A 14,798-nucleotide genomic window follows, 5' to 3' on the forward strand; every position below is an offset into this window, starting at 1 on the left:
AGCTGCTGCTATTAACTGGACATTGTAAATTACCACACAGTCTTTTCTATTTAAATGTCCCCTACAGGAAATGGTGGTTGAAACGTTTTATGAGTAGCTCCCTCTCTTGAAGTTTCCCTTTACATCATTAATATTGTGTTATTTTAACTGCAGCTTGGTTTCTTTATGTTCTTTCTTCAGGTTTCTTTAAAACCTGCCTATTTCTTGAATGCCCAATGTGTGTTAATTCATTCAAGTCTTACAGGAACTCCAGCAGCCCTTCACCACAGGTATTATATTAGAAAATAAGCACATAAGAAAATTCCTGAGTACTACATGGGTTGAATGTATAATAAAACCTAAGTGTCTCAGAGAATTCAATGTGCTTTTGACTTTAAAGAAAAAAAAGGAAATATGGGAGAAGAATTAAACTGGCCATCTTCAAGCAAGTAAACAGGTGGGAGAATGAATACAAGGGCCACCTGAAAAGGCTTCACCAAACACCAGTGAGGGGGAAAACTCAGGGCATGTAGAATACAAAAGTCATTCAAACTGTGGACCAAGATACAGCAGCAGCCAGCAAATGCTCTGCAGAATTATACTGCCCAGGTAATATTTTCAAGTGAAAGACTGAAAAAGATTCATACATGAAGTTTATGAGAGCCACTGAGATTTAGCAGGCATCTGTTGTCTGGTAAGTTTGGGAAGACCTGACACAAAAAACAAGCTACACACATGGAGGGCATAGCAATTTGTATTTTCTTAGTAATAATTTTTGTGGGTGCAGGATTCAGATGCAGAAAACCCTAAAGCGTGCAAGGGTGAAATGCAAACAAAATCTTGTCAGTGTTCACAAGAAAAAGATAAAAAGACACAGTGGTGGGAGACACATTTGTGTATTTCAAACCTCTGTGTCTGCACCCATGTTTTGCATGCCTTGCTGGTAAACCACTACAAAAAAACAGCATGCCCTTGTGTGAAGAATTTTAAAAGCCTACTATGATCTTAAGTACCTTTAGAAAGAATGAGAAATGTAACTTGCCCAATATAGCTAGCTCTCATTTTTATTCAAGAGTTAGAAAACAGCAGCTCTCCAGATTGTTGAATGAGATTATAGCAGTGAAATGTTTATTTCTGTGGCACAGAATCTTACTAGTTTTAACCCGGTTTGAAAACATGTATGTGATGCAACGTAATGTAACACTTTTCATATTTCAGAATCCTCTTCCAAAGCTCTTTTAAAAGAAAACACGTGACTGTTAGAATTCATCAGCTCAAAGAGCCAGCTCTAGTTACGCCCAAATCACTCTCCATCCTCCAGCTCATCCTGGGATTATTCACCCACTGGACATTATCTCTGCAAAGAGGATCCTAAAGGCATAATTCTGTTCAAGTCCTTTATGGCTTTGCCCTCCCACTAAGTGGCTAGCTTAGAAAGCAGCGTAAGAGACAAAATGGGCAACATGCCTACGTTCTGACAAGGCAGGAGAAGGCTTGTGTTTCCAGAGCACAATATCTAATGCTGGATTCTTTCTGCCAAGTACATTCAACCTGATAAAAGTAACACTGATTTGCTACAAGGCTTTGAGGAATCTCTGAGTTAACTACATCTACTTGTATTTCTGTGCTACTAAATTTTTCTTTGATAACGTGCAGTAAGTAGGTGAAAATAGAGAAGCTGAACAAATAGCTGAGCTAGAAAAGACAACAGGTTAATATAGTGAGACAATGGTATTAGAGAAAAAAGTAAAATAGGCATCCCCAGCATTTGCCCTGCCCCTTCCCCAGTGAGTGCCTGGGAGTGTGTCCCCCAACCACTGAGGGACGTGTCCAGGCAAACACTGGAATGGGGTTGGGGATCACAGAATCACAGAATCACAAAGGACCTTTAAGATCATCAAGTCCAACCATTAATCCAGCACCACCATGTCCCCTAAACCATGTCCTGAAGTGCCACATCCACATGTTTTTTGAACACTTCCAGGGATGGCGACTCCACCACCTCCCTGGGCAGCCTGTTCCAATGCCTGACCACCCTCTCAGTGAAGAAATTTTTCCTAATATCCAATCTAAACCTCCCCTGGCGCAACTTGAGGCCATTTCCTCTTGTCCTATCACTAGTTACTTGGGAGAAGAGACCAACACCCTCGTCGCCACAACCCCCTTTCAGGTAGTTGTAGAGAGCGATAAGGTCTCTCTCCCCTCAGCCTCCTCTTCTCCAGACTAAACAAGCCCAGTTCCCTCAGCCGCTCCTCATAAGACTTGTGCTCCAGACCCCTCACCAGCTTCGTTGCCCTTCTCTGGACACGCTCCAGCACCTCAACATCCTTCTTGTAGTGAGGGGTCCAAAACTGAACACAGTATTCAAGGTGCGGCCTCACCAGTGCCGAGTACAGGGGCACGATCACTTCCCTACTCCTGCTGGCCACACTATTCCTGATACAGGCCAGGACGCTGTTGGCCTTCTTGGCCACCTGGGCACACTGCCGGCTCATGTTCAGATGGGGCAGCTCAGGGAGAAGGCAAGAGCAGGCACCCCAGCTCTGCCTCCCCGTGCTTCCTGGCAGCTGCCCACCCTGCACCACTCTCCTGCCCTCCCTTACCCAGCCTCCGGCAGCCGAGCGAAGATGCTGCCTGAACTCGGGCACCCAGCAGCTCTGAAGATTTAGAGCTGCAGTTTACATTGGTCTCCTGAACTGGCCTCCTAAAATCGCACCTGATGTTCACCTCTATCACCACAGAGAGCAGCATGAAGAAAAAAGAAGCATAGTCACCGAGGACGCGAAATGATCAAAACAACTGAGTATGAGATAAGGGACAGAAGCACTCGACACAGTATGGAACAGAGCTGATGATGATCCACTGACCCACAGGCTTAATGCCCGTGGGAAATACCCTCAAAGGCAAAGGCTAGAAATAGAAGCTGGGTAGACTCATTGCTCTTTTACTTCAGCAGTGGTTTCTGCTGAGACAGTGGATATGCCTTGTGGGCACGGCAGGGGAAAGGAGGGAGCACTTTGCTTCCATATGTCAGTCCTCTTGAGGACCAATTGCTTATGCAACAGAGGAGCTAATAAAAGAATTTGACAATGCACTCAAATAAAGAAGGAAGTTTTGCTTTGACATTTCCCTTTACATGCAAAATGCCAATAAAACCCTAACTTGACCTTAAATTAACTTAAAGCCATAACCAAAGGAGCCCAGCCAACTTGTTGCACACCTTAAAACTTGATGTCATTTTTTCAGCCTCACCTACTCAATCACAAGCTGAAGGGGATGCTCTGGCAAAAGCATTTAGGTAGAAAACTAGAGGCTGATTATGTGCATGTCAATCTGATCCTTAATACCTGTGCAATCAATCTTAGGACTATACGATAGTCAGAGCTGTTTCTCAGGAGGAGCTTGCGCAGAAAGCTATCAGTTGTTATCAAACAGTATTAGACTGCATATTCCTAATTCTAATTATCAATGTAATTGGAACCTCACAGGATTAGAGGGTATTTTTTAAAAGGCATGGCTATGCTAATACCTATGGAGTGTTATATGTTTATATTATAGAGAAGAGAAAAAATAGAGAAGAAAATATCTTTAGAAGTAAGAGAAAAATATCTTTAGAAGTAAGCAGAATTTAGAAGTAAATTGGAGGGCATTTACATATTGAAAAAATACAAACAGGTTGTAGAGGATTTGGTTTTAGATGGGAAGCATAGATTTATCTCAGTTGCTTGGAAAACATCTGGGAACATTTGCTAATGTCTTATTCTGTGTCTCCCAAATAGGTTTTTCTTGAAAATAGATCAGGTAAGCATAGGATGATACATACCAAAACACTTTTCACAAGACATGGCACCTCGTATAGGAATATCCAAGGATGAACCATTGTAGTACTATGAGTTTAAGCAGGTCTCAGTGTCCAGGATTTTTTGTTCACAAGTGCTCATCCTGATCATCTCTGTGCATAGTCCAGAGAGGAAACAGCTTCAATATGGCAAGACCTCTAACTAAAATGTCATAAAATCAAACTTTGGAAAATATTTTTAAGTGGTAAATGAAAGAACAGTACCTATTATACCTGGTGACACTGTGTTCAGGAGAACACTGAAAAAAAAAGAATGCCAGTGCTACAAACTGCTGATAGTTATGAAGAGAAAAATGAAAGAAAATTAAAAGCTTGGTGTGGTTTTGCAGTGCATGGAGCCGACACCATGTCACATAGGTGACAGTGTCTCTGATGAGCCACAGCAGTGACAAAGACCACTGCTATCTCTAAAAATAACTCCACATCTGCCTTCTTCAGAGAAATCACCAACAATTACCTTCTGTCCCAAAAGGGAGGGAAAATTTGAGCCAGCTGTCTGTCCAAGGTCTTCTACAGGTAAAACTCACATGAGGCTGGGCCAACTGAGCTCAAAGATGTGACACAGTCAGAACACAGAACCTTTCTGCAGGGTGACTGTAGTGGGGCTCAAGTCTTCAAGACACCTTCCAGGCTGTGTGGTACTGACACTTCACTGAATGTATATCTAGTTAGTTAACAGAATATTTGATATTCCAAATTATTTAATATTGATGGAAATTATTTCTATTATTTGGGTATATATTTGGAAGTGAGGAACTGTGCCTTTACAAGGCTCTACAGTTTTCAGGGCTCAATTCAGTTGCCTAAAACTAGGCATTTAGCAACATTTGAGATACCCTGGGTTTCCCCAGGCACAGGGCTGGAAAATCTGACATAGCATCTACAGAAGACCCATGGCCTTCTGCACCAGGAAGCAGATCTAAGACACCTTAAGACACTATAAATAGCATTATAGCCTTAGCTCTAGGCCACTAAACAACACTCAGTGCTATACTGATGCTCATGCACTGCAAAGCTAGTGAGGTAGGATCAGACAGTGAAAAGAGCAAACATTAGATTCCTTGGCCTTGAGGGGCTCCTGAACAGCACAGATAACTCTCTACAGGGGAATGGGCTGGGATTCGTCTCTGACCTGGAGGCCACCTGGGGTGTCTAGAATGAAACTACTCATCTTCATGTGGGCAATTGAATGAAACCTAAATTTATGCAAGATGAGTCCCACTGTGCAACTGGACATGGAGTTGCTTGCAAGGTGTCACCCCAGTATTCATATATTAGCTCTCTGCAAATGCTACAGAGAGAACATGAAGGGGAGCAGATCCTGTCTTCTCACCACAACAAATGATGCAATTTCTCACTAACAACTCTGCTGAAGCTACATTGTTGGAGAGTTTTTTTTACTTTTGTCACAGTTACAGATGTCAAATATCCTTAAGAGGAAAAACAAAACCCACAGCCTTTTCATTTAGGTATATATATTAAACAGTGAATAGGGGGGAATATCAGACAGAAATCATGGGAGCTTTCCTCACTTTGTCCACCTCTGCTGCTGTCATTCTCCTGGTAATTCATGGAGGTAAGTGCCCAGTTCAATCCCTTTAATGGTAAATGATGACGTACAGAGTACCAGTTAAGCCAATATGTATTAATGTAAGGGAAATAGTCACAATTATTATTTGAGTTCTTATTATTAGCTCTTTACCACTGTCTGCATGTGTTTGATCTTCCATAGAAACAAAATAATTTCTGAATGGGTAGTATTAATTAAAGCTGCACAGAGGACAGGCTATTTGGAAGAGTTCAGAGGAGTTAACATAATGGTTATCTGACCTTTCTCTCCAGAGGCATACACACACCTTAATCTCTTGATTTTCTGTTTTTCCTGAAAAACAGGTTCATGTAATGTGACTTACACTTTATAGTTAAGTTCACGGGGAACTGCATAAGTCACATATTGTACATTTATCATGTGGCAGATCTGAGGTTGTTACTCACAATGAAAGTTAAGAAATTAACCATAGCAGCGAACTTCAGGAAAAGAAATGTCTGCAAAAGCAATAATACTTAGGTATTTTTCTTGTCAAAGCTCACCCCACTGATCTAATTTTGGTCCCACTGAAACATACAGAAGTAGTACTGCTAAGCAATTTTAAAAGTCTACCTTGAAGACCAGCATTGTGACATACGTACATATTCATGTGTCTGTATACTTTGTTATTACATTAACTGCTTTTTCTAAGAGACTTTGAGTGTCTTACAGCATCTGTTAGCCCAGATGTGTGTATTGTGCCTTATTTTTATTTTTAGGTTTGTGTGTGGATATCATTGGAGGAAATGAAGTAGCACCACACTCAAGACCATTTATGGCCATAATCAACGGAGCAAATGGAAAATCTATCTGTGGAGGAGCTTTGATCAAGGAAAACTGGGTGTTAACAGCTGCCCACTGTAATGTGTAAGTTCTTAACTCTGATTCAGAGATTGTCATTAGTGAGTATCTGGTGCCTCTGTTCAAGAATGAAAGTTAATATCCCTGGCCATTTTGTGCATTTAGCATGTCCATGATCATGTTCTGATTACCATGTTTTACAATTTCTGTTGACAAATGCAGTTCAGCGAGTAAAAAATGATGTAACAAGGTATACTGATCTTCATTGTTTCTGAAGATATTTTACAAGCTGCTAGCTGCATGCAAGCACAGAATAGCAATATGTAGTGAATTTGGAGGGAAAAGGTTTATCCCTGTTTTCTCAGTCAAGCAGTGCACTCAGCCAGAGGACTGGCCAGTCTAAACAGCTGCTCAGAAAACAGAAATAAATTCTTCTCATTTTATTCTGTAAAAGATATGCAGTTCCCAACAGAAAGAGACAGCACGCAGTTATACAGAGGCAAAAATCCTCCAGACAGAGGACAGGAGACACTGAGAGATCTCTGCTCTACTGCATATGTTGGTCTGTCAGCCAACTTTTCTTCTTCCTGTCCAACTCAAGATGCAAATGGCTGTTTGGCCCCACAGAGTCCCTCAGTGAGGCAAGATGTGAGGTTTAAATGATAGGTCCTACCCCTTGCCTTTGCAGGGAGGACTGGAGCTGCTGCTGAGATAGACCTCACACAGGTTCTGTCAATGGCCTCCCCTGGACCAGTGAATCACTGGACTCTGCAGACATTAGAGAAATGTATCCATCTCTCCTGTCCCTGTCCAAACTGGGAGATACATGGGACCTACTACAAAGAGAGCATAGGGCCCAAAAGCTGTTGTATTAATGTAAGGTAAAGAGTGTTTCCAAATGAAACTGCATTTAAGAGAAAATACAATAAATAATTAACCTAATGATGCTTAGTCAACAGTCAGATAGCTCTTAATAGCTGAAGAAAAGGAGCAAGCACTTCCTCAGGGTTATGCTTGCGGCAGTAAGTTGCAAATGACGGCCAACCTACACATCTTCTCAAAGGATACTCTCCCATTCAGCTGTAATGTACATTGTTCTCCCACAAACAGCTACACCCATGCTCTTATGCAAAGATCTGTTTGGACTGCTTGATCAAGGAGTGCTAGACTCCTGGTTTCTCTTCTTTTCAGAGAGCCCCAGCAGGCACAACTGTCACCACTTCAGTAGCTAGTAAGTATATGAAGTTGCAGAACAAGTTAAAGAAAGGGAATGAACTATGTCTCACATGGATTCAGAAAATGCTGTTGAAATGGTGTTAGAGCAAAGCAATGGTACAATTCAGTCCAGTTGTGATGATGTCTGAACTAATGGTGCTGTAAGCTACTCTGCAATATTGTCGGCACAAATTGCAGAGGGCACAGTTGGTGACACTGCTACCAACAGCAAAGCTGATGCCTCCACCCCTCATTCAGTTCCCAAAGGGAAACAGTGGAGGTAGGTTCAGAGTCAAGTACTTGAAGCCTGTCAGTACTCCTGGGAAGCTGAAAATAGGATAGCATGAATTTTGATTCACTGAGACAATTTTCTGTAACTACTTGCAAAAACAGGCTAATCTTTTATATTTTTCTAAATTAGTGTTGCTTTTCAGGCATGAGAAAAGAGACTCTGTAGCAGCCGGACATTATCACACCACATCTAACAGCAGAGAATTATGGAGTTACAGCAAGTAAATCCCACTGACCATGTTGTCTCTCTTCTCAGGGAAGGAGGCAGAGTTATTCTTGGAGCTCATTCACTGAAAGCAAGAGAAAGAGAAAAACAGTTTTTTCAGATTGCAAAACAAATTCGCTACCCATGCTACTGTTCCAGTTGTAAGGAAAACGACATTATGCTGCTGCAGGTATAGACTTACACATCACTCACGGAATATGCATCTCCTACAATGCACCAGTTTCTTCCTTCTTGAAAGGGAGATAAGTCAAAGGAGTTTTCTGGTCACTTTTTTTCTGGAGTGATATAGTCTAGTCTGCTAATCCAGCAGACTGAGGAACTGGGGATGCACTGGGAACTAAGGCAATCAACAATTCCTGTAATGCATGACAATGCTAGAAGTAGAAAAATTCTGGAGCTTGAACAAAATATTTTGATTTCTAGCTTTTCAGTAAAAGAATAAAGATTGTCCACAGAAAGAAATGTATTTCACACGTAGAAATAATTTCGTTAAAAACCCTAATGTTCTTTTTGAAAACCAGTTACAATTAAAAATTTCTGACTTCTCTGAATCTCAATTTTGCCAGCTTCAGTGATTACTGTTATTTTGTCCTCCCAATGGTCTGAGAGCTAGAGAAGTAAAATAGGATATTTTAGAGTTAAAATTTCAGCAGAAGTTAAATGGGTTTTCATACGACAAATACTCATTTTCCTCATTCCTAACATTGATTACATAAATGCTGTCACAAAGAACTGAGGCATTCCAAAAAGTGATTGCAGTAATCCCCCATTACCAGAAAGGCAAAGATTCAATGGTTAACATGCAGGGGCCTCTGTTAGACTCTGCCCGCAATAACTATTTTCCATATCTTCTGCAGCTTCAGAAGAGAGCAAGACTTAATAAAGCTGTGCAACTCATTCCCCTGCCTACCTCAGATGATGATCCCAAACCAGGAACAACTTGCACAGTAGCAGGATGGGGACAAACTCACAGTTACCAAAGAAAGTTTTCTGATACCCTGAGGGAAGTCAATATCACTGTCATCAGTAGGCAAATCTGCAATGACAACAAGCATTATAAAAACAACCCTGTTATAACAGACAACATGATATGTGCAGGGGCTAGGAAAGGAGGAAAGGACTCATGTTCTGTAAGTATATTTACTGTTTATATCCACATTGATTATATTAAAAATAAAATATACAGTACTAGCTTTTACATATTTATAATTTCAGCCTCTCTTCAGTTCAATGAAGAATTTTATTAAAAATTAGTGAATTTACCAAAACTTGTTCTTGAACAACTTCTCTGATGTCAGAAGGCTTTGAAACAGGTTTTGCTGATAAAAAGCATTTTGACTGGGCCCCAAGTCAAATGCAGAACTGTGTAAGAACTACCGTGTTTTAAAAGATTTAAATATTGAATTAACAAAGTTGCAAAAAAGTACGAATTTCTAGAGACTTTCTGCTTTTCAAGAGGAAGGTTTCCAGGTTTTTTGTTTAATATTTAAAACTACTAACTTTTCCTTAGCATTGAGCTAGATTCATTCCCCATTACTCACACTTGCAAGATCAGATTGAAGCCTTTTTTTCTTTTTTGGTAATGAAAAATCCTACCTTCCAAGAAGGAAAAAAAAAAAGATATCCACAATAACACTGTCTACATTTTTATTTCCTCCATGCAACTGGTGCAAATTTTATTTAAAAGAAGCATCTTTTAGCTTTTGTAAATTTGAATGACAATTTTCTTTCCCTACCTCCAGGGGGATTCTGGCGGACCTTTAAGATGCAATAATGTGATGAGAGGCATCACTGCTTTTGGGAAGGCAAACAAGTGTGGTAGTGTTGATGGCCCTGGTGTCTACACTCGACTCACAAAGCAATACCTTCAGTGGATAAGGAAAACCATCGGAGGAGCCTGATAGATTGGGTTTTGACCAAGTGATTTCCTACTTTGTACCTGTGTAACAGTATCTAGTTTTGAAATAGCCTTTTAAAAATAGCTTAATTATACTGGTAAAAGAGGTATTCCCATGATGATTTTTAGCAGCCCGATGTCCTTATAGATGGAAATATACATGTTTGTTTCCAGGGTAGATGTGATCTTAATGGGGCTAGAACACAGTGCTCTGCTACAACAGCATTTGTAGCTTATACTGTCAGCCATGGAGTCATTCAACGGGTTTTTGTGATGCAGACTTCCAACATTCTTGCGTTGCACATTCAGGTTGAGCTCTACATGGATGAGTATTTCTGACCAAGAATCTAATCCGGCTGTTGGTGTCCTCACTGCATGCTGAGTATACATGGCACTCCTCTGCATCTGGACTTCTGCAAATAACCCTGAAAGTTAGTGAGATGCTAGGTAAAACTCCAGACATCTAAAAACCTCGGTAGTTTCTCTACAGCAGAGCTCCTGATTTCACAGGTGTAGGGAACTACTAAGGTTCAGAAAATCAAATTTCAGCAACTGAATTTGGTTGTGGGTCGTAAGTGGGCATTTCCTGTCTTGTATTTGAAATCTCTAGATTTCATCCCTTTATATACTTTGCATTTAATAAAAAATGGCCGTAAAAATCTACTGCCTGCAGCTGTCAATTTATGTGGAAAGCTCCTTCTGTTGCAGTACTGACAGTCTGTGTACATGAAGCTTTAGATGTGCAGTATGTTTGCAGAATGCACCAAGTTCAGCAACATTTCAGTTAAAAAATCAACTGAAAACCCATCCTCCACAGAAATGACAGAATGTGTCTCAGCTGGAGTATCAGTACGGTAAAGCGTTGTTCATAACATAAAACTATCTTAATGATGCCACTGCTGCTGTTTCAGATATGCGGTGAAATTTTTAAGTGCTTCAACAACCACGTGTCAAACAGCAAACAGACCTATGGTGAAAAATGCTCCTGCCCATCTCTGTATCAATAGTCTCCGGCACTTTCAATGCCACAAACACCTCAAAAAGGACTTGGTTTTATTTTGTGTTTCTTTAGTAGTTTTTTACTTGGAAGTAGGCATTAGCTAGGAGAAAGCAGAGGACATTCAAATCATAATCTTGTACTGATTTTAATTTAAAAAATGATTGCTCAGTTCATCATGAGCAATTAAACATCACTTATAAGCACAACATGGGAAAATACAGACTAAAACTTTTTTACACAACTGCCTTCACCTGATCTTGCTGAGAAGAAACAGTAGTTTTGTGACAGAGGAATAATGAAGGGTGAAGGAAGGAGGCCTGAACTACAGGGATCTTTACTGAAAGTTTTGATGCTGAACATCTTCTTATGTTTTCTGTCCATTACAAACATTACACAGCCAGAACTTTTCACATTCCTTATTCTTATTCCTAAAATGTTTGTTCTGACTCTTGGGCTGAACAAACAAGCACACAAACACAGGCACAGAGGCACCCACAAACACAGGAGCACAGCAGGAGCAGAGAATTCGCAGCCAATTATTGCATCAGTGAAACTGAGAGGAGAATTTGGCCCACTGACTACTAATAACACCCAAAGTGGTGACTTTGTTTCTGTCTTTAAACACATAAGAAATAAGTAAGACAGGTCCAGACTTCTTCTGGTTTTGCAAACTACCAAACCTTTGCTTAGGAAAGAACTGATTTTAAAAACCTTCAGAAAACAAAAGTATCCTAATCAATCTAATCTAGTGAAAAATCTGTAGCTTATATTCAAGACAACTGATAACCTAGCGCTATTTCACTCTTCCCATACATTAGTCTTACTTCATTTCTTTCCTCTTCGGCCATTTTTTCACTGTCTCTCTTTCAACCTGCAATGGTATTTTTTTTAATGTGACTGATTCCTCTTTGGTCTGCTTCTTCCTCTTCCCTGGAAGTCACAGGCAGCATCCTTGTCAGTGGAAAATCCCATTCCAAGTCCATCATTCAGTAGTTCTGACCCGGGTGGGGTCTGAAGGAAGGAGAGGTTCTGACCAAGAAGTTTACAATGTATGAAGAAATGTGCAAGAAAAAATGTGCACCCTTCCTCCTCTAGCTTGAAATTTAGGATCTACCCCAAAACACTTTAAAAACTTTATTTTTTTTTGCATGAGTCTTATTTAGTGAATTGTGCAAAATGACCTAGTGGAACTGAATTTACATGGTAAACAAAATATTCAAGCCTCTGTTACCACTGCCAGTAGTGGAAACCTGGGGAAAAAAGCAGAAGCAACGAGATGAAACTGAGTTTTCACCTAGACAGGGACTTTCTCTGATCAAGAGACATGAACCATCAAGAGGGAGGAAGCCCACACAAGTTTATGTACTAGTCAAGAAAAATGTTATAATAATTCAATGTCATTTTGGCATCTAGAATGTAACAATTTCTTCTCCCTGTTGGGTATATGAGATAACTGGGAGAAATTAAGAGGTATAAACTGCATTACACAAATTAATGCAACATTTATGTAGGTAGCATCAGCAAGTCAGTTCATATAGTAGTCGGACAACAGAGGTCTGTCTGCTAAAGACTATTTAGTGCACTTATGTGTGGAAACAAAAGGATTCCCTTGCCCGAGGTTTTTTATTCCATTTTACTGCATTACAGAAAATCACTTTGTCATATTGGTATACCTGGGAAGACACATGCCCCGTATGGGCAATGACGTTTTAGCTCTTGTAAAAGTGATTTTTGTCCTGAAGTTTTGGATTCCATGTGTTGTACAGTGCTTGACCTTGGACAGGACTGTGGGGATGACAGCCTGAGTTTAGGCAACTTAATTTTTACTTAACCTTCTGTGCCACCTGTGGGAGACACAGATTTTAGCACAGAGACCTCAGGTGCAGAACAAGCTGCCCTCTTAGAAATGGGTACTGATTTCTGTCTCAGCCTGGGCCTGAATTATATACCAAGCATGTAACAGGCAGTGAGCTAAAAATATGGCATATTCTACAGGGAGGAAGTCAAGATTTCACATTTTGCCCAAGACTTCATACTTTAAGGCCACTGCACTGGCAGAATGAAGCAGCTCTGCAAGAACAATAATCTACTTTCAGCAACTGCATACTCTATGCTTGCAAGTATTCAACAACATTACCTGCAAAAGATTAGTGAAGCAGAATCATGCTGCCTACTCAAGTCCTCAAATTCCTATCATGGAAAGATAGATATTTGCCATATGAAAGAAACTGACAGTAAAGGAGCCTATCTATAAAACAAGCACATCCAGAAAAGGCACTCTATATGTTTAATTTCACTGCAGACTAGTCACAGTCTGGAATTTAAGTGCATGCTTAAATGCTTTCTCAGACACGGTCAGAGAATAGAGCTACAAGTCAGACCTACAAGATTCTCTCATATTTATGGGACGTTGGTTAGTTCTACTGAAATCAGTGACTTCTCTGATTGTTTTAGATATTATGTTAAAATACTTCTGGGGCAATACAGCTTGACCATTCAATAATGAACAAGCATAATTAAGAAATGAGCACTTCTCAGTCTGAAAGAAATGTATTTTCTTATTTTAACAGCTGAGCATCCAACAAAATACGCTTAGCTTCAATATTGATCAGCTTTTTCCCCACCACAGCCCCCCACCCTGTGTTATACATCTCTTCCCATATTTGGCAAACCAATAGCATTTAGGTACCATCAAAAGAAAGAGAGAGAATTTCTGGGAGAATCCAAAAAATGCATGAGTAAAGAGACTAACTCCACTGCTTTTTTCCCATTCAAAAGAGGGAAAAATGGGGGTTTAACATTTTTAAAAGCTTTTACATTGTTTAAAATACTATTTTGAATATTTAAATCAGACTCTAAATGTTTGATGAAACCTGCAACAAGCATGCTCATATGAGAAGAGAGGCACAGCGTAAGTTATTTCCCATTCTTAGGCCTAAGCTTCTTGGTAGTTATGTCTTAACTGATAACCAACATTCCAATTTTCTAACCTGTTTTGCAGACCACAGAAGATGATGTCAGAAACCAGCAGTTTAGCAGCAAGTTTATTGTAAATTAACATCTTACTAGGTAAAAAAGATGAGTGGTCTCAACTTTCCACACCTAAAGTTAGCAACCACGTGATTTATGAACAGCAGAAGATGAGGTTTTAAAAACGATGAGAACTAAAGACATGACAGTTCATACAGTTTCACATTCATTTCCAGAGACACTTGTGCCCCTGTTAAATTTGCCCACCTCTTTTCATGCATTTGATCATAGCTATATTTTCCATGGGCTGATACTGTTCTACTCCTCTAATCTCCCATTCTTCCCCAGCTACAGGAAATACTCTAAATAAATTCCCAGCAGAAAAAAAAAAAAGGTAATTCAAACAATATGTGTTTCTGAGCTCACAGGGCTTTTAATATACAAATGCAAGACTGAATCCTCAGCCCCTGCCTCTCTTCATTCTTAATAATGAAAGCAAGATGTCTGTGGATAGAACACGTTTTGAATAGCACTACTGAGTTGCATCTGAATAGCACCTTAAGATCAGCCCTGACATCCTCACTTAGCTGCTGACAGTGTACAAGTCTTACACAGGCAAACTCCTGTTAAAAGTCCAAGAGATCTGGTCCCTGTGAGCACTAAGTAAAATTCATAAGAGGGTGAAAGCTGCCAGGTTTGCTGACACCCAGAATTAAACTTCTACCCTTACAGAATGAATGAACTAACTGTTGTGTTTGATCCAAACAGCATGCTTCTTTGACTATGTCCATCTGGTTTATTAACCAGCTGATTACATAATTATGCATAACAACAGAATTATTATGCAATTATTTATCTTTTCAATTCTTGTCAAACACAGTAGGTGGGTTTAAGGAAAGAAAACAAAATCCAATAAAGACAGTTTTCTAATTAAGCTAGTTATGATTACCACTACAAAAACAATAAAGAATT

General features: G+C 39.9%; 1 protein-coding gene across 1 annotated transcript; it reads left to right on the plus strand.

Annotated features, from left to right (window-relative positions):
• Nucleotides 1–5,353: 5,353 nt before the first annotated feature.
• LOC309415413 (granzyme A-like) lies at nucleotides 5,354–9,860 on the plus strand (the record flags this gene model as incomplete). The annotated part of the gene is made up of 5 exons (XM_082012933.1): nucleotides 5,354–5,414; nucleotides 6,146–6,293; nucleotides 7,990–8,128; nucleotides 8,817–9,089; nucleotides 9,702–9,860. 5 exons carry the CDS (start codon nucleotides 5,354–5,356, stop codon nucleotides 9,858–9,860), a joined length of 780 nt encoding a protein of 259 aa, XP_081869059.1.
• Nucleotides 9,861–14,798: the final 4,938 nt, after the last annotated feature.

Source organism: Phaethon aethereus (genome assembly GCF_964289735.1).
Source record: "Phaethon aethereus genome assembly, chromosome: Z".
Lineage (NCBI taxonomy): Eukaryota > Metazoa > Chordata > Aves > Phaethontiformes > Phaethontidae > Phaethon > Phaethon aethereus.